The following is a 25,226-nucleotide window of genomic DNA, read 5'->3' on the forward strand; positions in this document are numbered from 1 at the left end:
ATGGAGACGGCGGGGGGTGCGGGGAACGCGGCGGGGGGTGCGGGGAACACGGCGGGCACAGCCCGTGGGCGCCCCGGGTCTCACCCCCGGAAGCTCACGGCGAGGTGAGGAGGCTCCGCGCTCACAGAAAACGCGGAGTCACCGAAGGGGCGGGGCGGGCAGCCCTAATACCCGGGAGCCGGCCGCCCGGCGGAGGCGGGGTGCGGTGGGGGGGCGGCCCTTTGTGCCCGGTGCGGGGGGAGGGGGGGGGGGGGGCACTAGGGCCTGGGGCGGCGGCGCGGGGCAGCGCAGCACCACCGACTCTGCCCGCCGCCGCGCGGGGCTCGCCTCCTTAATAGGGGCGGTGACGTCACGGGAGGCGGGGGCGGCCCGGCGGGGGCGGCGCGGGGGCGCCGCGCGCATGCGCCGGGCCGGCGGCCGCGCCGCTGCAGCAGCGGAGCGGTGTCCAAACGGCGGAGCGCAGTGAGAGCCATGGCTAGAGATGGCGAGGGACGCGGCCAGACACCCGCCGCGGCTGCGGAGCCTGGCCTGAGGGAGCGGGGGCCCTAGAACCGACCCGACGGCGTCATCCAACAACAGAAAAAAAACCCGAATAAATAAATCGCCAAAAAAAAAAAAAAAAAAAAAAGGAAAAGCCACCAGCCCGGCGGCGGCAGCAGCAGCAGCACCGCCACCAGCCCACAGCGCCCGCCCGCCCGCCCGCCGCCGGCCCGCGGGAGGAACCGGCCCGCGGCCGCCGCGAAGAGCTCCGGGACGCCCCGCCGCCCACCAGATAGATGTGCGGTCCGGCCGCCCGCACGGCCGACGATGAACGCGCAGCTGGCGATGGAGAACATCGGCGATCTGCACGGGGTGAGCCATGAGCCGGTGCCCGCCGCCGCCGACCTGATGAGCGGCAGCCCGCACCACCGGAGCGCGGTGGCCCACCGCGGCAGCCACCTGCCGGCCCACCCGCGCTCCATGGGCATGGCGTCCATCCTCGACGGCGGCGACTACCACCACCACCACCGGCCGCCCGACCACGCGCTGACGGGCCCCCTGCACCCCACCATGACCATGGCCTGCGAGACACCCCCCGGCATGAGCATGAGCAGTACCTACACCACGTTAACCCCTCTGCAGCCTCTACCTCCCATCTCGACGGTCTCGGACAAGTTCCCTCACCACCACCACCACCACCACCACCACCACCACCCCCACCAGCGGATACCGGGCAACGTGAGCGGCAGCTTCACGCTCATGCGGGACGAGAGGGGTCTGGCGTCCATGAACAATCTCTACACCCCCTACCATAAGGATGTTACCGGCATGGGGCAAAGCCTCTCTCCGTTGTCCGGATCGGGCCTGGGGAGCATCCACAACTCCCAGCAAGGGCTGCCCCACTACGCTCACCCCAGTGCCACCATGCCCGCCGAGAAAATGCTCACCCCGAACGGATTTGAAGCCCACCACCCTGCCATGTTAGCCAGGCATGGCGACCAACACCTCACCCCCACCTCCGCTGGCATGGTGCCTATCAACGGGATCCCACACCACCCCCATGCCCACTTGAACGCCCAGAGCCACGGGCAGATCCTGGGCTCTGCCAGGGAGCAAAACCCTTCCGTAACTGGTTCGCAGGTCAACAGTGGAAGTAATTCAGGGCAAATGGAAGAAATCAATACCAAAGAAGTAGCTCAGAGGATCACCACCGAGCTCAAGCGGTACAGCATCCCCCAGGCTATCTTCGCCCAGAGGGTGCTGTGCCGCTCGCAAGGGACCCTCTCAGACCTGCTGAGGAACCCCAAGCCCTGGAGCAAGCTCAAATCCGGCCGGGAGACATTCCGCAGGATGTGGAAGTGGCTCCAGGAGCCGGAGTTTCAGCGGATGTCTGCTCTGCGGCTGGCAGGTGAGCCCGCTGCGGGGCGGTCGGGGCACGGCGGCGGCGGGGCTGGGGCCCCGGGCCTGGCCCAGGCCGCCCCGATCCCTCCCTGCCCCTGAAGAGCAGCCCCCGCCTTCACCACCCCCCCGCCCTCCTCCGCCGCTCCGTTTCTCTCCTCTCCCCGCTCCCTCTCCCGGCTCCGCGCACCGGCACCGGCCGGCTCCTCCGCGCCGCGCCTCCGGCCGCCAGACAAAGCCGAGCCGGGGCTCGGGCTCCGCACTGCGGCGCCCCGGCTTTCCCCGTTATCCCGGGCGGGGCGTACCCGCCAGGCTCGCCTGTCGCCGGCGGGACGGCGCTCAGCGTGCCCGGTAACGGGGCGCCGCTGACCCCCGCACCGGCCGGCGGCCGGGCTGCCCTGAGCGGGCAGGGCGAGGCGGAGGTGCTTTAACCGGCGGCTGTCTCGGCGTCCGGCCCCGTAGCGGGCCAGTACCGGGCCAGGCCGTGCGGTGCGCGGGGACCCGCGCACCGCACGGCCTGGCCCGGTACTGGCCCGCTACGGGGCCGGTACTGGAGCCTCGGTAATGCACCGCCGAGAGGAGTCCGTGCGTTTGCTTTGTGCTGGGGGCGGCGGGCTCCAGTGGCAGCGCCCGGCGAGGCTCGGCGCCGGCGCTGGCTCCGCGTCCCGCTCGGGTTGGGTTAGGTGTGCTGGGCGTAGGGCTTTCCGCCAAACGAGACGAGCGTGGCGTGTGAGTGGTGGCCGAGAAAGGCCGTGGGCTAAAATCGTTAGGTGTTTTTTAATTATTATTATTTTTTTTTTGTAACTGGTTGTAATTATCGTTAGGCCGTGGAGTTTGAATTTTCGCGTGGATGCCTCTGCGTGAGACACGCAGTCCGTGCCGTGTCTCCGCGCTGCTCCAGAGCAGCGTTTGCTGGCTCGGTGTGCTCCCGAGCGCGGCTCCCGTATTGTCTGCTCGGAGACTGCCGTCCCGTTCGGTACCTGCTCGCCGCCGCCGCCTCCCCAAACCCGCCAGCCTGCGCTCCCAGTGCAGAGCCCGGCTTTAATACGCCCTGAGTGAGGGTTTGTTAATTAAGTGATAGGTCTCCATTAATTTGTCCCCGGAGAACGAGAGACGGTCAATCCGAGTCGGAGCCGGGCTCGCTGATCCGTTTCACGGCCAAAAAATAAGGGAAGGGCCAACTCTTTCTCCTTTCAAATGCACAAACGGTCCCTGCGCTTTCGACTACCACGACGGTGGGAACCGGGAGGCGCTTCCCGACGGTGCGGGGACCCGGCTGGGCCACCCCCGTGCTCCTTGCCTGGTTTCAGCCAAGCTCCTCGGTTCTGAAGCCTAAAGCGGTGCTAGGAAGGGCCCGTAGCGGGATCCCCCTCCTCTGCTGTAGCTGGCCCTGCGGTGCACGCCGGTGGGAGGACGTTGCTCTCTTTGGCTTCCACTCCTGCGGAGTCAGTTTCAAAGGTCTGAGCTCTCAGAAAATGCCCTTTCCGCCTTCCCTTCCTCAACAACCACCCCGCCAGGAGAAAACCCTCGTCTTGCTGGTGCTGCCCAGGAGAGGAGGATGGAGTTTGTGTTTCCCATGTCCCTGTAACGATTGCTAAGGCGAACTTTCTTCGATTTGGAGCGTTTTTTTACGACAATTCGGTCGACCTGAATCTCCGCTCATTTGCATAGATCGATACTGGAAACAACCCCTCTCTTCGGAGTCTGCTGGCATCCCCTCCCTGGCGCTGCCGGCCGGGAAGCTCTGCCAGCCCCGGCGGGAGGGAAGGCGGCAGCTCCCCGCGGCGCGGCCGCTTTCTGCCGGCGGACGGCCGCGCTCTGCCCAGCTGCCGGGTCCGGAGAGACCCATTGTTCGCTTCTGCCCCCAAACCGCCCCTTCCTCCAGCCACCCCCCGCGCTGCCCTCGCATAAACGGATCCCGGTAATCCCGTTAGAGGGACAAAGCCTCATTATTCCGCCTTCCCTTTCCGATGAAACCCGAAAGCTGGCACCTTACGGAAAAGGCCTCCCCGGGGCGAAACTGGGCTCGCAGCCCGGGGAGGCGGGGGGCGGGAAGCCGGGGAGGGCCGCCCGCGTCCGAGCGTCCCCGCGCCCCCCGCAGCCGGCCCGGGCGGCGCGGGGCTCTCCCCGCGCTGCCGGGGGCTCCGCGGCTTCGCCCGGCGCTGCCCCACCTGGGCGCCGGCAGCCCCGCAGCACGTGGTCATTTGCATAGCGCTGCGTCCCAGCCAATGGGGGCGGCCTCCGCAGCCCCCCGCCCCGCCCCGCGCAGCCCGCGTCGCGCTGCGCGCCCCTCCGCGCTGCCCGTCCTGCGCCGCAGGCAATCCGCTGTAAATGCATAAAGGATCGATTTTATTTTGTGCAGGTTTAGAATGTGCGATGGTCTTACTAAGTGGTAAAAATCTGCCCCGATTGATATTGATGTATGAACATCAATTCAAAATATCATAAATTACTCCAGCCGACGCAAATTAAATTTCACGTCCAAATTATAACTCACTCCCGGGCGTTTAGAGAATTATCAGGTGGATAAATACCCAGAGCGGAGCCCTCGCCGCCTTCGTTTCTTCCCTTTCTGATTTCCTGCAGGCAGCGGCTGGGAGGGGGATGGAGCCTGCTTATTTTAGGCCTCGACGTCTTGCCCAGCACTTTGTCTTGAGTATTTGCCCCTTCCAGCCATCCCTAGGGGATTCCTACCTCCCAGATTACAGAAGCTCCGACAAATAGAGGAAAAATTGGTAGTTACATGGAAGCAGGATTGAGGTCTTGACACTTCCTGGGCTGTCTCTTGAAATGTAAGCAGAACTGCTAATTGCAAAGCTGACCTCTTCCAGCCTCCATCTTATTCATCCCATCTTCCTTCTCCTCTCTGTTCTCTTTTCCTTTGTCTGTCCCCCTCTCTCTCCCCCTCTCTCACTGAATATTTATCTATTTGGCTGTTTCTCCGTTAGTTAGTCTTCCCTCCCCCTCCCCTCTGCCTTCGCCGACATTTGGAAGGGCAGTGAAGGGATACCGAAAAAATAAATACAATTAAAAGAAAATGTACAGCCCTTCTGCAGCCTGCTGGGATTTAAGGGTGAATTTAATTCAGGGGTTTTTTTTGGGGGGGGGGGGAGGGGGGCAATAGGAGGAGGGGATAAAGAAGGCAAAAACCGACTCGTCTTGTTCAGGAAAAAATAATGTGCTTCGAGGCATTTGTTATTAGAAACGCACCTGCCTGAAGGCCGGTTGCCGGCCCCGCACACGCCGGCTGCCCGCCGGAACGGGAGGGAAGCGCCCAGGGGAGAAACGCCGCAACGACACGTTTGGGGAACGGGCGAGGGGAGTGTAGGGGACCTCAGGGCCCCCTTTGGACCTACTGCAGGAGGGAGTACTCTTCGCCGAGGTGCACCCTCTAGGGAGCTGGTCCCGAAGGGGCCCCTCCGCGGCGGCTTCCCCATCGGGCTTCCCGGGCCCGTCCCGGGGCGGCGGGAGCCGGGCGAGGGGAGCGGGGGCCGTGGGGGAACCGCGCTCGCCCGCGGGGCTCGGGGCGGGGGGGGATGGTGTGTGTGGCAGCCCATCCCTCCAGAGCTGCTCGATATTTGCCTGCGACCTGACTGTTATCTTGCACAGTTGCATCTCGTTTTCTTTCTTCCTCCCAATGTGAACCCCGGCTAAGCTGAAGCCTTGGGAAGCCGGCGAGAAATTCTCGCCAAATTAACTGTAAAGAAATCGATACAGTAATCAGAGCGTTTTCCACATTAAATATGAAATCTAATGAACGCCGTTTGCACCTCTCGCCCCGCCGGCCGCCGCAGCGTGCGCCGGGGAAGGTCGATGCCGCCCCGGCCCCAGCAGCGCCCCGGCCCCCATTGCCTCATTAGGGCCTGTTTAATATTTACCCGGCGGGGACTTTGCATAAACGCATTTGCATCAGGGAGGCGGAGGGCATCGACCGGGGGCTTCGCCGCCGACCCCCCGAGCGCGGCACGGGCCCCGGGGGAGAGGCCCTGCCCCTCCCCGCCCTGCGGGCCGCCCGGACGCCGCGGGGACGGCCGCGGGGACGGCTCCGCGCACCGTGGGCGGCGACAGCGGCCGTTCCGCGGCTGCCTGCGCGGTGCTGGGGCCGAGGCAAGGTGCCCCGGCCCGGTGGGATCGGAGGGCGGGGAGCAGCCCCCGGCGCGATCGTGCGCCGCCGCAGCGGCCGGTGTGCAGCCGAGCGGGCGCTGGGAGCCCCGCTTGTTTGCCGGCCGTGTCCTTGCGGCGGGATTGATTTACAGCCGGTCGCACGCAGCCGCGTTCGCCCTCGGTTAATGTTTGCCCAGCGGGAGGAGGAGGAGGAGGAGGAGCGGGGCCGGGCGGCGGCGAGCCGCGTTCCTCCGCACCGCACCGCGCCGGGCCCGTCCTAGCCCCGTAGCACGGCTCGGCCCGTGCTTGTTTGTTCGTTCGTTTGTTTGTTTGTTTTAATTACCCGCCGCGTGGCGGGGAGGCGCGGGGGGCGCCGTGCCCCGCTCCCACCCTCGCCGCCGTTTGGATGAAATAGCCTCAAAACGGGGCCGCTCCCGACGGTGGGCACCCGCCGGGGCCGCCCTGGGGGCGGCCGCACGGCCGGGCCGTGGGCGCGCTGCCGGCCTGGCCCGCCCCGACCGGCCAGGGCCACCGAGCCGCCCTCAGCCCTGGCACGTCCCCCCTCGGTTCCCGGGGGCTCTGCGCCATCTACTGACCGCCGGCGGGCGGGAGCCGGCCCCGCCGGCCCGGGCACCTCGCCCGCCAGCACCGGGCAGCGGCAGCTGCGGCTCCCCCGGGCCGGGAGGCGGCGGCTCCGGCGAGCGCTGCGGGCCGGGGCGCGTCCTGGCGGGGTGCCCCGCCGCCGGTGCCCGGGCTGCCTCCGTCCGCGGGTACCGCGCTTCCCCGCGGCGAGGGCGGGCGGCGCGGCGCGGCCCGGCTTCAGCACCGGGGACAGCTACCGGCGGCCCAGCCCCGCTCCCCGGGCGAGCCCCGCGGCGGGCCGGGGCGAAGGCAGCCCTCGCCTTTCGGGGACGAGGCCGCCCGGAGCCCGGCCGCAGGGGTTTGCCGAGCCGCCCCGCGGCTGCCGGCTCCGGTGGGGAGCGGCGCCGCACCGGTTAGTGGCAATTAGGGCTGCGCTGCTGGGGGGGCGGGCCGGGCTCTGCCCCCCCCCCCCGCCCCGCCCCGCCGCTGTCTGCTCGGTCCGCCCGCGGGGCCGGCTCGGCTCCCGGCGCTCCGTAGGGGACGTGGTTTGGGGATGGGCGTCTTCGTACGGGTGCGCGGCCAGAGGGGAAGCGAGCTGCCCACAGCACCGGGCCCCGCGAGCCGGAGGGGTCGGGCTGCCCCGGGAGGAGAGGAGAGGTGCGGGCAGCCGGGACCGTGCCCGCCGCCGCAGGTGCCACCGGCGGGGAGCCCGGGCGCTGCCGGGGCTGCAGCCGGGTGCGGGCTTGTGCCCCCTGCCCTTTACAGAGCCGGCAAGGAACGCGGCGGTGAGATGGAGACAAAATTATCCGGAAACGCACGGGCCGGGAATGCATCGGTGCCTGTGTGTGTGCGCGTACCGGCACTAAACCAAAGCTCACGCTTTGCCTCAGGCGGCCTTTCCCTGTCCTCTGCGTAGCAGAAGGATCCCCGTAACCTCCATACAAGGGACAAGTTCGTTTCGAGGGAGACCTAAGGTGGCTTTTAAGCGCAGGAGCTTTTGCCGAAGTGCTGGTGACTTTAACCTGAAGACTGCAGGCATCGAGGGGAGTTTTTCCTGAGGACCGAGCGGGGACCTAGCATGGCGTCATGTCGGGTGCTTCCACGATCAAATCGATTAAAGTTGATTCGCATTTCAAACATCCGTCTATCTGGATAAATCATAAACTGACAGAGAAGCGACCGACGCTTACTGACTTTCTACGGAAATGCAGCTCACTTAAGCCATTTTGCTTAAGAGGAAGTCAGTTTTATGATGCTGAATTTATAGGAACAATTTATTAGCTCAACAGTAGCTTTGATTTTGTCCCGTTTTAGGGCGATAGGAAATCTGAGCGGTAACGTTCTATGTACAGCCCCAATGGCAATTAAAACGCGCTGGATTGCTGTTTCGCAGGTGTGTAAGCAGCATCGCAAGCTGCTGCGGACTGAGTAACCTCGGCGTCGGGGTGTGCGAGCACTTCCTGGTGGACCATTAGGAATGCGGCTGCTTCAAATAGCTAGAAGTGTTAAATCGGCCTCTTCCTTAGCGACTTCGGTGCAGAAGCTGCTGCAGTGAACCCGCTCTAAGGTTACGGATGATTTTAAGGGACGGCAGTACTGCAGACGTGCATCCGAGATCCGTCGGTGCGAACTTACCCACAGGCGGTGCGATCGGCGCGGGCGGATTTCCCGCAGGCGCGCAGCCCTCCCCCGCGGAGGCAGGCTGCCACACTGCTGCCGTAACGCCCCCCAAAACGGAGGAACTTCTTTATGTCATCGCTGCCGTATTTCTCGTTCATTCGAGGCATATCTCGCTACTTTGACATACGGTGTCGGAATTGACTGAGGGCTTAAAAATTGGAGCAGGGGAAGCGGGAACGGGCAGGTAGGTCCTTAGGAAAGGAGCCCGAGAAGCCGGCCGGGTTTCGAAGTAAACCTGACCACCCTTAACGTCCCGGTGAAGGTTTTGCAAGGGATTGCGTCACTTCCACCGCTGAGAAACTCTATTTTCGGCGGCCGCACCTCGGCCCCCCCCCGCGGGAGGGTTCGCTCCCGCTGCGCCGTTCAAAGCCGGCGGCAGCGGGCAGCTGCCGAGCTCCGCCGCCGCCCCGGCCCGGCAGCTCCCACGCCGTTCTGCAGTGGTGGGGGGGCCCCGCGAACCCGCGCAGGAGTGGGCGGGGCGGGGCGGGGCTGGCGGGGCGGGGCGGGGCGGAGCAGCCCCCGCCTGACGGCGCGGCGCGGTGCGACGCTGCGGTGCGGAGCCGGGAGCGGCCGGGCGGCGGGGGCTGCGGAGCGGGCGGCGTTTCCAGGCGGAGCGGCGCGGTACAGAGCGGTGCGGTACAGAGCGGCGCGGCGCGGTGCGGAGCGGAGCGCGGCCCCCCCCAGCCCCCGGTGCCGGGCAGCGGCCGCGGCAGCGGCGAGGAGCGGGCGCCACCCAGGGGCCGGGGGCTGCCTCCGCCGCTGCGGCGGGGCGGGGGGGGGTGGGCGCCGGGAAGGGCTAACCCGATTAAAATATTGATGTAGTCGCAAAAATCGTTCATTAAGGCAATTTAATCTTTGCTATTAAATGTCCTTTCAATTCATTTGGGGTAATTAAGATGCAGTTAAAGTGATTAAATTCTAATTACTTATGCTAGACAAAGAAATATTTGTCACAGTAATATGGTTAACTAAAGACCCAGCTAAAGAAATTTAACGTTTACTTTAAATGATATCGCGGGAAAATCGGGTGCTTTCCCCTGATTGATCCACTTAGCAACATATTCGGTAATGGTGATGTTGGCTCACGCGAGTGGTTACAGATCCATCAGCGCTTTGTGTAAACCCCAGAATCCCAAACTGTTGAGTCAGCGCTCCTTAGTCGGATTCACTTTATTATTCCAGGGGCAGCAAATTAAGGTCACTCGTTTTAATACAGTGCACAGGAGTGAGATGTTTACCATTCTGTCTCAGCTGGGATCTATATGTTGGCAGGTTGATGTCATTCTGTGAGCTTCCCGTACAGGAACGTATTTTTGTCTCTTTTCATGTTATGAAACAACAAGAGGAGTATTGCCTAGTCTTGATGGCAGAGAAATAAGATACAGATCAAATGACCTCCGAGTAGATGGATACACCTGCACTCTAAATAAGCATAAATGCAAATCACTAGAAAGTCAAGTGCAAAATGCTGAACGGCGCCAGGAGTAATAATAAGAAATAATTGATGTGGGTTCAGACATTTCAGAATAGCCTATACTCTCTTCAGTTGAAAGGAGAGAGTTTGGGGGAGCAACCAGTGAACTGTGTCACCCGTGTAGGCTTTCATCACTGATGTGTGAACGGCCTCATCCTATGGCGCGTTGAAGCTTTTGGGAATGCTCTTGGCAGCATCAGTGCTGTCGGCTTACCTGCTACAGCAGGAGCACGTGGCCACGAGCTGCCCTGACGTGCAGAGGCTCTGTCTCACACAGCACCTTTCCAGAGGGATCCCATCTCCCAGGTGCTTTCAAAGGCCCCAGGGCAGTGACGAGCAGGATTGGGCAGTGCAGGGGACCACCAAATGGCGATGTATCAGTGAATGGCACACAGCAGCTGCGGTTATTCGTCCAGGCCAAATGGATTTGCTTGCTTTTAGTTGATGTGGTGAAGTCTGCCCTCAGGTAGCATATGTCTTATAGGCCCCTTATCTTGTTCTCATATTCCCCTAAATAGGAAGGTTTTGATAATTAGGAAAGATCTGTCATCTGTGTGTCTCTCTGCATGCTCCAGAGGTGTTATTCCCATGATAAGGATGGAGCTTATCACACTTTATTATGTATTATTATCACCATGAATTTACCATAAACTTTTGGCTACTTGGTTCCACTGAGCTGTTGCAGCCAGCGTGATTAGGACTATCTCTGACGGCCAAAGTCCTTAAGCAGTTTCAACCTCCTATGGAAATCCTGCTGCCTTTTCCACCCAAAGGTAGAGCCTCCTTCAGAAAAATATCCTCTAGGATATTCTCTAGCTTGTACCAGTGAAGAGTTTTCACTTTTTAAAAATGTTATTGGATATTTTGTGATGTTTCAAAACTAGAAGCAGGTGCTTTAGAAAGAGATTCCCAGGGTCTTAGTGGGTGCAGTTCAGACTGTAGCTGAGGCAGGTTCTAGACTTCATAGACCTGACACAATAGAGATTAGAAAATACCTGTAAGGAGAGAATTCTAAAAGGGTTTTTTATGCCTCTAAGACATGTCCTGTCCATGTGAGGTTGCGACAGCTAAAAGACTAGGCTTTGCAAGAGGAAGGGGAAAAGATGATCATCACAAAACTTTTGAGAACTCTCTCAAGGCAGTCTTAAATATGTCTCCTTGTCTCTCCTATGGCATATGCAGAAATGCAGGGCTTTTGTCATCACTTCTTTGAGCCGGGCTGCATCGTTTCTTGTGGTTTTGCCACTTGTGGGAAGGGTGACTGCTCTGAACCCACAGCAACAAAGCTGGTGGCTTGTAAACTCACCATTGCTTTCTGGGAATCTTGCACTGGAGTCTTTGAGAGAAGCATAAAGCAGTTGGGTTTTTTCTCCTACCTGTCTGAAGCAAATATAACATTCATGAATAGCAAGGGTGAGACAGTCCTCAAAACTAAACCAGTCCAGTGAGGGTGGTGGTGAAGACCCCAGAGCTCAGTGCTGCGTTTACCTTCTGATGTGAAGCAACCAGAAAGTGCCTCCTCAGGCAAGACAGAGCCAAGTCTGCAGTTGTGAGAGATCCCCAATCCTCTTTGTTCCCCAAAATCAACATTTCAGCTACAAAATGGGTTCCTACAGACTCCTTCTGTCTGCAGCATCTGGCTCAACCTTCCAGCCATGGCGCTAATTGTTGTCAAATAATGTGTCAAATGTGATGGAAATTAGCATGGTGTGAACCTGCTCATGGGGAGCTGAACCAAGACCACGGCCTCATCTCGTACAGGGCACTCAATGGCCATCAAGTAATAATGGCTTGTGGTCAGCAGTGACCTGGGCCAGAGCTGGAAGTGTGACCTGTCACCTCAGGGTGAAAGGCCCTGCGTCCCATCACTGGTGGCCAGCATGTGGTCTCCTCTCCATGTCAACCAGGCTCTGAATTCAGCACGGCTGGAGACGTTACTGTGTGTGTGTCTGCCCATTGCTGGTCTGGACCCACTCTGGGTGCAAACAGAGGGAAAAAGGGCTCCTTGTAAGCAGAGACCCACTGCATACCTTGGCTTCCTCCTCCACGGTGGGGGGAAGACTCGTGCCGAGGCACTGGTGGGACTGCACTCTTCCCTTCCAAGAGGAGCTGTAATGCCGTGTTGTTGTAGTGCACTCGGGCAGGCGTGCTCCCCTCCTGCTGCCCTGTGTCCCTCCTCCCTTTCCAGCCACGTTGTACGGTCAAAAACCCAGTCGTGGCCATTGCGTGTGCCTGTCCCGGAGCTATGGGAACTGCTGTTGGCAGCTGGTGAGCGGTGTGACCCTTCGGACGTGTGGCCGCTACCTCAGCCTGTCGGTGTGCATGTAAGGGCACGGCGCGCTCGATGACAGGTCTGAAACCCCCTAAATCCACCTTCTTCTTCCTCAGCATCTGCCACTTTTCCATCCTGTGTCTGAGAGCACACACTCAGTGATGGCAACGTGGTGGGCCACCAGCTGAGCAATGCCTCTCACAGTGAGAGTGGTCCTCTGCCCTCACAACTAGCCACAGGGCTTGGGGCGAGGTTTGCCCAAGTAGGATTTGCTGTTGTCATTCCCCCTGCTCCGGTGCCAATTTTCAAGAAAAGCAGCCAGCAGAACTTGTGGTGGTATTTTATTATATGTGCCCAGAACAAACCAGCAGAAAGCAGGTTTATTGAGAGTATTACTGGTTTCATTCTTTGCTTCTGGTTTTTAGAAAGGAAAATTTGTGTTTGCCAGATACAGCTAGGCACACGTGTACGCGCCAAGTGCTCCTGAAAATTGATTTATGGTAATCAGGGGTTTTTTTCCTTAGATTTTAGAAAGAAATCCACCCTCTAGGGATGAAAGACTAGATCAAGTGTCAGGGTTAACACCTGAGCTTACTGTAATCTTGACTTCTAGACTGACAGAACAGTGCAGTTCACATCACAGGTGGGCAAAATATCCTCTTCGCCATCTCAACCTAAAGATGCAATTAGTGCGTTTTCACAGGGGACACGATCCTGCTTCACCTCCGGCAGAGGCAGACTGATCCCGCCTTGCTGCACGCAGCTAGGCCAGCCGGGTGCCGCAGAAGAGTGGCAATAGACAGTGGAGGGAGCTGCAGCGGCGAGCCCTCGCTTCTGTACCATGCGCAGGCAACCGGGCCTCACTGAGATGTACAGACCTTACAAGGTTTGGCAAGTTAACTCAGCCAAATCCCTCGTGCAACTCAGAAGGAACAAAGGGAGACAAAAATAGATTGATGGACTGTATCAGGAGAATTGCAAGTGTCAAAAATATCTGTTGCTCAGGGCAGAGGAAGATGGAAGTGACTGGAAGAGGCCAGAGTTCAGCAGTGGATTTATAAGGCTCCTTCTGGCACTGATAATACTACATTGTCATATCGGCACGTGTGTTGCCAGAGTCAGAGCGACTCTTTCTTTATCCTCTGCTTTGCTTTTTTCTTAACTAGACTTTCTTAAGGCTTTTTCAAAAGGCATCACAAGGAGCATCACTCAGCCGGGGCAGCCCAGAGACAAAGAGCACGGCTGCCTGCAGCGGGGAGAGAGGGCAGCGTGCAAGGGCAGCAGGCAGCGTGCGAGGGCAGCGTGTGAGCGGGTGTGCCACGGGAGAGGTGCACACCTCTGGGCCGCCCAGCACCCAACAAAGCGCCTGAGTTCAGCTTCTGTGCTGTGGGAGAGAGTCCGCTTACAGTGCTCACGGGCAGGGGCACGTGAAGGACATCAGTGCAGATTACTTCTATTATCTTCTGCTATGTAAAATAAAATCCAGATGAAGGTGTGCGATAAACAGTTTTGAAGGCGGGCTCTGGTGTTTTTCCAAAAAAGGGTTTCAGTCGGTGTCTCTGGGGGCTCTGACTTCAGCGGACACCCTTGCCGGCACTAGAGGAGGACCTGGCCCAAGCAGGCGTAGCCGCTTTGTCTGAACGTGACCTGGGCTGAGCGCAGGCTGCTGTCACCCTGCTGGACGGCCCCCATTTGTCAGCCCTCGCAGCGTGAGCTGGCCGGTCTCTGTGCCTGCTCTGGATAGACTCTCACGTTGGAGCAGATTTTATCCCGTGGTGTACATTTGTTCTCTGGCAAGCTGGAAGCTACTATTTATTATGAAAATTGATTGGCTCCAGTGCAGGGAAAACGATCGTAAGGAAACCCTATTACGGTTTTTCATTATCACCATTATTTATTTTTAAGTGCTATTAATATTCCTGCCTGGACAAGGCAGAAGATGGGAGGTGGTACCTGCTGCTCACAACCCGAGGCCTGGCAGTACTGTCTGCAAGGGCTCTTTGAACAATTAAGCATACTGGAAAGTTTTTGCCCTCAATCTACCTCTGGCGAATGCTAACAGGAGTAGAGCTGAGAAAGAAACTTTTGCATTGCCTGAAAACGATCCCTATTTTGTTCCCAGTCTCTTCCCCAGGTGGAAGAAGGCTCTGCCAGCAATGCTGGGCAGAGGCAGGGCCAGTGTGCTGCTCAGCAGGCACCAGGGGTACGGGAGGATCCAAACTGGGCTCGGCTGGGCTGCTCTGCTAGGGGCAGTGGCTGCCCCAGTTTCACTTGTTGGGGCTCTACTGTGTCCAGGGAGGATTGAACCTGTTGCGTGTGGGTCTTCGTGTCTCAGATAAGGTCCCAAATTGCAGCCGAGCCTCTCTCTCACTCTCTCTGGATCCATGCATCGTTCGTCCTTAATTCAAAGTCGAAGAACTCCAACTTGGATGTGAGGATAAGAACTGTCTTATTTCGTAGCCTAAACTGGAGCATATCTTCACCTGTTCCAACTGGGTGTGGACCAAGCCTTAGGAAACCAACGATCCGCATGATAGCTTGTCAAAAAATAAAGGCGACCCTGGCCTGCAGGAGGAAGGGACGGCTCCCAGCTTGGGAGCCTCAACTCTCGCTTTCTGATGGACTTGAAATGAAGTTTTATTTGCAAAATAGTAAGATTGGCGTATTTGTATCATAGACTGGATAGCATTTATTTGTTCTCCCCAGCAATGAGCACTTTCTTCTTTCCTCTGTGATGTTACTAGCAGTGATGATGTGGTCTCTGATACAACTGAAGTTGAGGAACAAGGTGTCTTGTAACTTTTGGGACATTTTCTAGGGAAATAATTATTCAGGAACACTACATTTCAGGAGATGAGCACAAGCTCAGGAAGACAAGGTGTTAAGCAAGTTAGTTTCACAATAGGCGGTTGGGTTTTTGTTATTCTCTGTGATTTCAGAGAACTCATGTACTAGTTTGTGATTGAAAACCCTGAGGTTTACGGTGCTAATTGAACTAGCTTTGTATCTACTGCTGGGACTGTCACTTGTGGTGTGACGATTCCCACTGAAGCATCGTACAGTGCTGACTCGGATCACACCATTTGTGTAGTTAGGATTTTGTGACAAACGATGATCTGGACAGAGTATCTAGGTGAAAGCTGGAATTTGTGTAGCCTTTGAAAAAGGAAGGTGTAAAGCAGAAGGAGCAGAAATGCAGCGTTAGGCATGGCAAAAATTACATGAGTTTGGTTTGTCTCCTTTTCTGCATGAGCCCATTAACAGGGACAGAGTCAGAGCTGGAGGCTGAGGTTGTTACAGAGCCGAGCTTCTGCAGCTGCTTTCACGGGAACTTCTGATCATCAAACGGTTAGACGTACATAAAAGATTGAGATGCTGTTCGTATCTTCTTTGCTCCTCATTCCTAATGTCTATCAGTAAATAACAGACTATTCTTGCAAAAGTATTTTTAACCCTTGAGTTGTCAATGTTAACTTTCAATGGGGATGCAGAAATGTATCATCAGGCACTCATCCCCACAGTGAATTCAGCAGCTTGACTTCAGTGGGGGCTCGCTTGCATGAGGAAACCTGTTTTTCAGCCCAGAAGCTCCACAGTGTTTTAGAGGTCAGGATGTAGCTTCAAAGCACTCTTCAAAGGTTTTCAGATAAAAATAACTGTAGAAGACACGAGTTTGGCATCCCAGTCCGTTTGATGGATGTGTCGTTGCTTATGAAAGAATGTGTAGCTGGAATATATATTGCTAGGGAACTCTTCAAAAGCTTCTCCTCAGAGGGAGCTGAGATGCCAGTGTCTTGGTCCCTGCCCGCCTGGGCCAGCAGAAGGTGCCTTTGCATCTCCTGAATCTTGCTGGCTGATCTGTGCAGTTGCTATTTCTTGAAGTACAAAAGGTGGATGACTATTTTTATACCTCCCTCATGCCAAGGCTGCCTCTCGGTAGCAATAAAAGATGTAAGAAGGATCTTTGTAAAGTAATTTGCTGGTTTCATTCCAATAACCATGGAATAGGTGGGCACTCCCAAAATTCTTCATATAATCAGCACCGTTCTCCACAGAAATCAGGACTAGACAGGCAGAGAGACAGAACATCCATATTACCTTCAGAAATACATCTCTAAATCAGCATTAAAGGACATTGTTAGAGAAAAAAGGGGAAACAGACAACTTCAGACTCTCTTGAATGTGAGACAGAGCAATCTGTCCTCCCAAGGAAACCTTTATCCTAGCAAAATGCGAAGAAAATGAGCTGGCAGAGAGTCAAAGGCTGGCGGGGGAATCCGGGAGTCACCCTCCCATCCCATCGGATCTTCCCTGGCAGGTGACCTGCAAGGCAGATTTCAAATTGCAAGCACCCTTTAGTAATGTAGAGCAAATTTACATTCTGAAAGGGAAGGAAGGGATGATAGATGAAATAAAGTGAAATTCTATAAGGAAGATTTACTATACCATTGTTCTTCATGTCAAAACATGGTTTATTTTGTTCGGAATACATAATCATCTGGCCTGTAAGACTGTAGTACCATCCTGGTCTCTCCTAGTTCCTTATTCTCAGCCAATAAAAAGCTACAGAAATGGATTGACAACAAATAGCAAAGGTAAAAAAGGTGGGCAAGGTTGACTGTAGAGCTCAGTGAATTTCCACTCTACCTCGTAGGGATATATTACATAGTTAAATTCCCAGCACTAATGGGCATTATCAAAATGTAAGCTCTCAATAATAGCATTTGCTGAGTTTTAACAGGCAACGACAAAGGTATTTTCTAACTTCTATTCCTTCTATTTTTGATAGTTTCTAAGTTAGAGAATTAAGTGTCTCACATCTTCTCCAAATTTGGAAGCTGACGTGAACAGGCCTTTTTCCCTAGTTTGTCCTGTACTGTGTGCCCGTGCACTCCTCTGCCAGCCCTCTCTAACTGTCCTCCCCTTTCTTGCAGCATGCAAGAGGAAAGAGCAAGAGCACGGGAAGGATAGAGGGAATACACCCAAGAAGCCTCGGTTGGTCTTCACGGATGTCCAGCGTCGAACTCTACATGCAATATTCAAGGAAAATAAGCGTCCGTCCAAAGAATTACAAATCACCATTTCCCAGCAGCTCGGGTTGGAGCTGAGCACCGTCAGCAACTTTTTCATGAATGCACGGAGGAGGAGTCTGGATAAGTGGCAAGACGAGGGCAGCTCCAATTCAGGCAACTCATCTTCTTCATCAAGCACTTGTACCAAAGCATGAAGGAATAACCACAAACTAAACCTCGGTGGAAAAGCTTTAAAAATAAATAAATAAATAAATAAATAAATAAAGACAGACCAGGACCTCAAGATAGCAGGTTTATACTTAGAACTATTTGAAAAAAATGTTATTTATAAGTCCAAAGAAACCAAAGACTTACTTCACCTGCATTATGACTTTGTTCTAAGACACACACTTTAGTAGGACGACGACTTGCAAAAAACGGAGAGGAAGAAGAAAGCGAAACAGAGGGAATGAAACGGAACGCAAAGAGAAGAGAAACAGACCACTGGTCTTACACCTTCGCCCATGATCATCTTCACCGTACTTGGCTGTTTAGTGGTTTGGAGCATAGTGATTTCTTGTCATTGAATGGACATCTCTTCAGATATGGCTCTTCATTTCCACAGCAATTGCCATGAAGGTGTATAGTGTATCCGTACTGCGTACACGCCAGTGGTTAGGGACTTAGTCAGGGCTGGTCTTCAGAGAGGGTTGTGCCATGGCACGACTGACAAAGCGTGGAGTCGTCTGAATTCATTTGAACGGTAGTGTGATTTTTGCTGTTTCATGGTTTGAACTTAACCGGTACAATGCCTGGAAACAAGTTCAAACTAGGCAAAGAAATTTTGAATGGTACCTAAACCAGTGCATTCTCTTTGTTTGTTAAGGAATGTTCAGATTTAAAAAAGGAAAACTATTCCATCCATAAAAAAAAAATCGACTAGCTACCAAAGAACACATTTAATAGTTATATTGCAGGTATTTTATTGCAATGATTTTAATATTCCAAAGCTATTTTTACACAAAATACTATGTAGAGTTATAGGTATAAACTAATCTAACTGTATAACACATAAAACTTGTAATCAAGACTGTTATTTGCGATTAGTAAAACCACATTATTGTTTCTTTCCATGATTGGCAAGAAAGAATGTCATCCGAGGAGGTCGCAGCCCCTGTCAGAGCACAGGTACTGATAATGGGATGCTGCTTCCACTGAAGTCAGTGAGCCTTTCTGTCGCTGACTTCAACGGGAGCAAAAAAAAGGGGCCGTTACAGCCACGTATAAGATAGTGCGGTAGCTATCGTGCGTGCATCCCCTTGTTACACTCTCCCAGGCTGATACTGCTGGAAGCCCATAGCAAACTGTGCGCTGTATATAAATACAGCTCAGCTCTGCCATCTAGCCTGCAAACAGGAGACCTGAGGCATTTTGCATGCAAAAATGAAGAGAATTGCGAAATGTAAAACCACAGGGCTCAGCATCTGATCAATACTCATTGACATTGGTGAGCTTTTTTTTACCTATTGACTTTACTAGGCAAAGGAGTAGCAAGAGCTTTGAAGGCTCGCGGTCTTATCCTATTGAAAACAGTGGTACGACATCAGTTAATGTTGGTGGGAAGAGCTCCAACAGGAGCTCTGGTAGTGCTTTTGGAGGGCTGAATCGCGCTGCCTCTGAAGTCAATAGCAAAATTCCCATGACACCGATACAGCCTGATGTTTTGTGGCATCGTATCTGTGTGTAGCAGGCTGAGCTTTTGTCCTGTGCATTCTTTCTTGCTCATCTATTAACCAGGATAATGCATGAAATAGTTTCAAGTTTGTAGCTGAAAAGCTTTAAATGCTCTGTTGCTAAAAGACCCGTAGAAGAGAAATCATCCCATTCCTACTCAGATAAAATTAAAAAGAAAAGCGTGCAACATCTGCATATTAAATTTTAGTGTAAGGGCAAAATAGACTTAAAAAACCATACATGTGCCTGTTAGATTTCTAACCGGTGCTTCAAATTACTGTAGTAATTCTGCTAGGTATATTAAATTCCAAAGTAACCCAATACGCAGGTATAGGCCCAATGCAAGGATTAGAAATACGTAATCTTACTTACACCCTTTACAAAAAAAAAAAAAAAAAAAAAGAGAGAGAGAAAGGAAAATTCAAGGTAAACTAGAATCCAACCACTGTCAATAATAGCAGATACTGGTTTTTGGGATGAAGCCCACTCAAAATACTAGCGACATCAAAGTTAAGCAACTTTGTAGCACCAGTTATTTCCCAAGAGGACAGGGTCTAGTCAAGGTTCAGGGTATACAGTTAATTTCCAGTAAGTGTTTAGAATATAGCTGAAATATCTCTTCCTTAAAATAAAGTGAAATAAACCCAAGATTTTTGGCACTGAATATTTCTCCACATTTCCGTATGTTAAACCTACTTTAAGACTGACAAAGCAGTTGTCTATGAAAATGTAATCTAATCTGTGAGTTTTTTGAGTCTCTAGCTTACCTTAAATTGTAGCGAGCTTTCTTTTAAAGTGTTGCATCCCCACAGAGACCTAATTGACATGGAAGCATTAATAAGCTCACGTATAAGGTCTTATGAATGCAGTCTCATTAGTGTAAGGTTAATAAAGGACAGTGATAATTAACATTTTAGTTTTTTTCCAGCAAAACACTGCTTTGTAACGTATCTATAGTTTAGAAAAGAAAGCCTTATTTATTTAAAACTTGAGAGTTTAAAAATGCAGGGAAATTCAAAGTACATTGCCGCATTTTTTAGTATTTCCATTGTATTGTCTTTAGAGACTACTTGCTGAAACCAAAGAGAACTTTCATACCAGCATTAAATTTGCACCCAATATGCAATTTCAGGATCTCTGACACACACACATGCAAGCCCCTGAATAGGTCTGTGTATATGTACACGCACACACATTTTTATGGGGTGTATGTATGTATACATGCGCACACGTATATCCACACACACTAAAACTGATGCACAAGTTAGAGATTTTAAGTGTTTTGGTTTTTTGACATGTCTGTTTAAGTATCTATAAACTTTTTGGTTTTTTATAAGCCATTAGGAACAAAACCACTCTTCCCATAAGCAATATGCGCCTCATACTCTGAATAGGCAAAGAACACACTTTTCTTTAATTCCTTTCGAAACATGAAGCAAATAACTACGGAACTGCTCATTCTACCTGTAAAGCTGTTTTACCTCTGAGCAGACTGCCCGGCCGCACCGACTGAAGCACGGACAGGTTACCCGGTGCTCCCCGGCTCGGATCGTTGCCAGTCCTTAGCAGGGCGTCCTTGAAGGGGGGCTGCTTTCTAATGCTGCGCTTAACGTTACGGAGGAAAGCCTGTCTCTGTCCTCTTAGTAGTGTTAGTCTTGCAGTTCGCTTCATTCCTGACAAAAGGGAAATTAGTTTCAAATTCAACAAAAGGACCTAAACATCTGCCAGGAAGGGTTAGGAGAGGGAGCAGAACCTGAAACAATTTGGGAGCATCGGGAGATGGGGCTTCAGTCAAGGGTGACTCCACGGGCGAGAGGGCATTAGGGACGCGCGTTCGGCTCACAGGCTGCATCCAAACCTGACCGCAGTGACCCACGAGGGGAGGCTGGCCAAGAGGTGAACTGTCCGCATCCATCCCCATTGTAAATGGCATTATTAGCTTTCCAGGAAAAAAAAAAAAAAATAAAAAAAAAAAAAAATTCAGACCGACCCATAGCGCCACGTTAGCCCCCGCATCGCTTTCCCGGGGCCTCAGCCTCCTCTCCTTACTCAGGTAAAGCAAACCCAACAAGAGCGAGCGAGCCAGCCAGCAACGGGGCTTGGGCTTGAGAATTTGCTCCTGCTCCAACCGACGCCAGGAGCAAATTCCCAAGCGGCCAAAGTGGCCGGGGCTGCCCCGGTGCCCCAGCACGGGACCTGCCCCAGGGCTGCCCGCCGGCACCGCTCTTCTCCTGAGAGGGATTTCAGGATAAGGCCGCGGTGGCGGCGGGCGCTGCCCGGGGGGGCTGCCGCTGCCTGGAGGGCTCGGAAGCGCAGCTGAGCTTATACCAAAGAGTCTTAGGACACCTCTCCTCACCTGAGTTGTAAACGAGACATTTTTACCCCCCAAAACGGTCCTTCTTTCTACTACTCTTCCTCCTATCCTCCTCCTCTTCCTCCTCCTTTGTACATAAGGATGAAAACTATGCATTTAGCAAACAAAGAGAAAGCACTTACCCTTTTCTATCTCGCTGCGTTTGGGTGCATTCAAAGGCCCAGGGGCTAATTTTGAGACTTTGCTTAGCCTCCTGGTTTATTATTGTGGTGTGGTTAGCTTTACAATACATTTGGTAACTATTTGCTAAAGACAAAGAAGCAAAAGGTAAGGAATAGCTACTTCCACGTGTTAAAAAAAAAAAGAAAAAAAAAAGAAAAAAAAAGTGTGTAAAGATCTACTATTTATAGTGTGAACCAAAGACGCTACCTCACTCGATTTCCATTGGTGATTTTAATCACATTGATGATACCAAAGAATACCAAAGATTTTTCATGCACGGCCTCGGTCTGGAAAGGGAACTCATCCTCCTTCTTACCCCCGTCCCCTCGATCCCCCTTCCTCACCTTCACTCAGCGTGTAACCTTGTCTTCATTCTTAATGGTAATGCTAATAACCTTACGAATACTTCTCTTGCTACAACTGCTACTACTGACGATGGTAAGGATAATAATAATAATAATAATAATAATAATAATAATAAAGCTCTAGGCAAACATGTTGCAAACTTTGTAAACTCATAGGACGAGTGCCTTGCTTGAACCAAAGTGTTAAACCGCTGTTGACCTCTTTATCTCTCACCTTATACTCTTTGAATACCTCAGCCTGTTAGAAAGGCCACTAATGAAAAAAGGAATAATTCTTCACCGTGGTGCTTTTTGCCGTGCAACCATGCAATGAAACTTTCTTTGATACCAAAGGAAAATGTTTTTTTTCCACTTTCTTGCTGACAAACCAAAGGTTCCCTCTTCTTTCCCCCAGAGCAGCTTGAGTCCCTCAGCCCAGACAGGCCGTGCATCGCTTTTACCAATTCCTCCAAATACCTCATAGTAATAAATCTTTAGGGTTATGTTGTATAGAGAGTCTATGTGATAAGGCAGAACTTACTAGTTTGATAATTGTTAAGGTTACTTAAAAAAAGCTTTATAATTCTTATTTATTTTGTAGGGGTTCTTTTGTTTGTATATTCCTTTTATATCGTACGGTTTGGGTTTGGGTTTCTTCTTTTTTCCTTTTTTTTTTTGGCAGAACTTCTCTGTTATACTCAAGGAAGATCTTATTCCTGGGAATGTTTTAAAGTGGGTAAAGACCGCTGTTTGCAATGAATGCAAGAAAGGGAAACATGGTTTTGATTTCTTTTGTTTCAACTAGGACGCTTTGTGTTTGCTAGTCGATGTTCTTTTCACAGGGTAAAAAAAAAAATATTCTCTGCTGTGATAAATGGTTCCTATTTTTTCTCTATAATGTGCTGTGATTTTTAATTTAATTACATTTTGTATACGCTTATTTAATCACTGCTTTAATTTATGACTATGTAGTTTAAAAAAAAATAATTGTATATAGTAGATTCAAAAATGGCCAAAGCTTTATGTTACAATCTTTTCATTCTTGATGCTGAGATGAACTGAAGGAGAGTGCTTCTCTTGACTGCAGGGTGTATCTTCAGCCTTGTCTTGGCATGCACTTCCACCCGTGTTACAAACACTGCCAGGTTATCCCCCCGGGCCTCCCTTCCCCCCAACTTGTACATGCCAAAATGAGTGTTTCAAGGTAGTACTTTTGTCACTTAGAAAGCAGAAAGGCATTATGAGTGTGTTTTTCCTTTAATTTATTTGTCTTTTTCTAGAAAGGTTGCTTTGTGGGTGAGACCCACACATCCAAAGAATTTAAAAGTCGTCTAATGTTTAAAAGCACTGGCATTTGTGAGAGACTTTGCTGAGTTTTTGTTTTCCTTCGCCGTTCGCACGGGTAGCGCAAGTAGCGGGCGCAAGCCTCGGGAGAAAAGCTAACTTGAATTTGGAAACCTTGCTCACGGAAAGGCCTTCGCCAGCCCCCCAAGTACCCGCGGGGGTTCCCCTCCCCGGGACGCGCAGGGGACGGCCGAGGGGCGGCGGGACGGGACGGGACGGGGCGGGCCAGCCGGGCTCGGAGAGCGCTGGAGGGCTTGGGCCGCCCGTGGGCCGCCGCCCGTGGGCCACCGCCCATGGGCCGCCGCCCGTGGGCCACCGCCCTGTCACCTGCTCTCCGGCCGGGGTCCCCAGGCGAGGACGGGTTGGGGTCCCCCGGGAGCTGCGGCCCCGGCCGGGCTCCGGCTGCGGGCGAGCGGGGAGGGACCCGTGCGGCATCCCTCCCGGGGGACGGGGTGCTGCGCCCGCCCCCGGCCTCCCCCGCGGCTCGAGGGAGGAAAAAGCGGTTTTGAGTTGAAAAGCAAAAAGAAAGAGTAATGACAATGATAATTCTGCAAAGCTGATGATGGCATCATGGCACAGAAAATAGGATGCCACTCACCCGTATTTTATTTTGCGTAAAGAATAGCTTCTGTTTCAACTGAATGTTGTGTACTGACATGGTTTGTGATGGCTGTAAATATTTCCTTTCCCCGCACAGTAGCCGAGCTCCAGGTGTACCTTGTTTTCCTTTGGGGGGATAGCGGAGGGGTTGAGGGAGGGAAGGACGAGGGCAGAGTTTGAGCTTTTGGTCAGAAGTTACACTTTCTAGGTACATTTTTATACTTCGAGTATTGAAACGGGGCAATAAAGACGCTCTGAAATGCAGGATCATTAAATGGTCTGCTGGCAAGCATTGGCTAAATGTCTGCTTTTAATACGTAAACTAATGCCGTGCAATGGGTTAGGCTTCACGTGGAGGGGGGAGACAAAGTAGTAGGCTACGAATCCAGCAGGAGCCATCGAGCACTGGACGGAACCGCACTTAGGAAGACATGGTTTCTTTTCCTGTTCTGGTAGTTTGATTTTTCACGGTCTGTTCTGCGTTTATTGCACCCTCACTGTGGAACCGCGTTAGTTTTGCAGTCTGAACCGAACACCGGTATTAAATGAAAACGAAGGTTAAAGCATTGTCTTTTACGTGCTTCGGTAGTTGTCTTCGTAACGCCTGGCCCACAGTCCAGCCCCAGCTGAGCGGGAGCCTGGGCCCCCGGCCCCCCCCGATCCCCCCCGGCCCCCTCGGCCCCCCGAGCCCCCCCTACACGTCAGCTCCATCCGCCGCCGCGCAGAGAGGGCGGCAGAGACAATCACAGGTCCCAGATCCGTAGAGGTAGGAAACCTTCCAAGAGCAAGAGGGAGTTCTTCCAGAGCAATGAAACAAACATGACACCCCCCCCCCCAAAAAAAAAAAAGAAAATTAAAAAGAAAACAAAGCGAAGATTTTGATAAAAGACAACTTTGCTGTCATTTTTAGTTTGCCCGTTAGGAAGCAGTAGTAGTTTATGCGTTGCATCTGCATTTCAGACTAAGTGATTATTGTACCTAATTACGGTCGATTGCTAATATTTCCTCAATCTCTCTCTTAGTCAAGCGCTTCTTCTTCTGTATTTTTGTGTGTAGCGACGACAAGTGTAATGCGCTAGGCATTATTCTGGTTTGGTTATGAGTATCTCCTGTACTGCGTTAAGATTTCCTTAAGTTACTTTTTTTAAGCTTTGCTACTGTTCTCACTTTATGCCGTGCAATATCATCTGCTGTGTTTGCTAAGCAAAAAAAAAAAAAAAGAAAAAGAAAAAAAAGAAAAAAAAGCAAGTGATGATGTCATCATGCTTTTCAGTGTTACAATGTTTCAGCGTTACAATGTTTCAGCGTTTATGTAGTCACGAAAATGTAGTAAATAAAAGGTTGGATTTTCCAGCACTTTAAATTTAGACATTTCTTGCCTTCTTTTGTTCCTCCACGTGCAGCCACAAGGCACCCGGCTGCGCCGAGGGGAGCGGGTGAGCCCCGCGGGGCGGCCCCAGGTCTCCCGTGGGACGGGCGGCGTGGGGCTGTGTCACAGGAGGGACACCCACGGGGGGCGGGGCACGAAATGGCACCTCGGGCTTCACGGCACCGTGTCTTCTTCCCTCCATTCATGCCGAGGGCGCAGCCCCCCGCCCCCAGCAAATCCCCCCACAGCCGCCCGCAGCCCCCCTGGGCTCCCCGTCCCAGCTCCCGCCGCGGTGCT

At 53.1% G+C, this 25,226-nt stretch overlaps 1 protein-coding gene across 1 annotated transcript; it reads left to right on the forward strand.

Moving 5' to 3' along the window:
* The first annotated feature begins 398 nt into the window (after positions 1 to 398).
* ONECUT1 (one cut homeobox 1) lies at positions 399 to 24,927 on the forward strand. Its single transcript, XM_069798214.1, has 2 exons — positions 399 to 1,888; positions 16,925 to 24,927. Exons 1-2 carry the CDS (start codon positions 808 to 810, stop codon positions 17,215 to 17,217), a joined length of 1,374 nt encoding a protein of 457 aa, XP_069654315.1. The 5' UTR covers positions 399 to 807; the 3' UTR covers positions 17,218 to 24,927.
* Positions 24,928 to 25,226: the final 299 nt, after the last annotated feature.

This window comes from Haliaeetus albicilla, chromosome 12 (assembly GCF_947461875.1).
Source record: "Haliaeetus albicilla chromosome 12, bHalAlb1.1, whole genome shotgun sequence".
NCBI lineage: Eukaryota > Metazoa > Chordata > Aves > Accipitriformes > Accipitridae > Haliaeetus > Haliaeetus albicilla.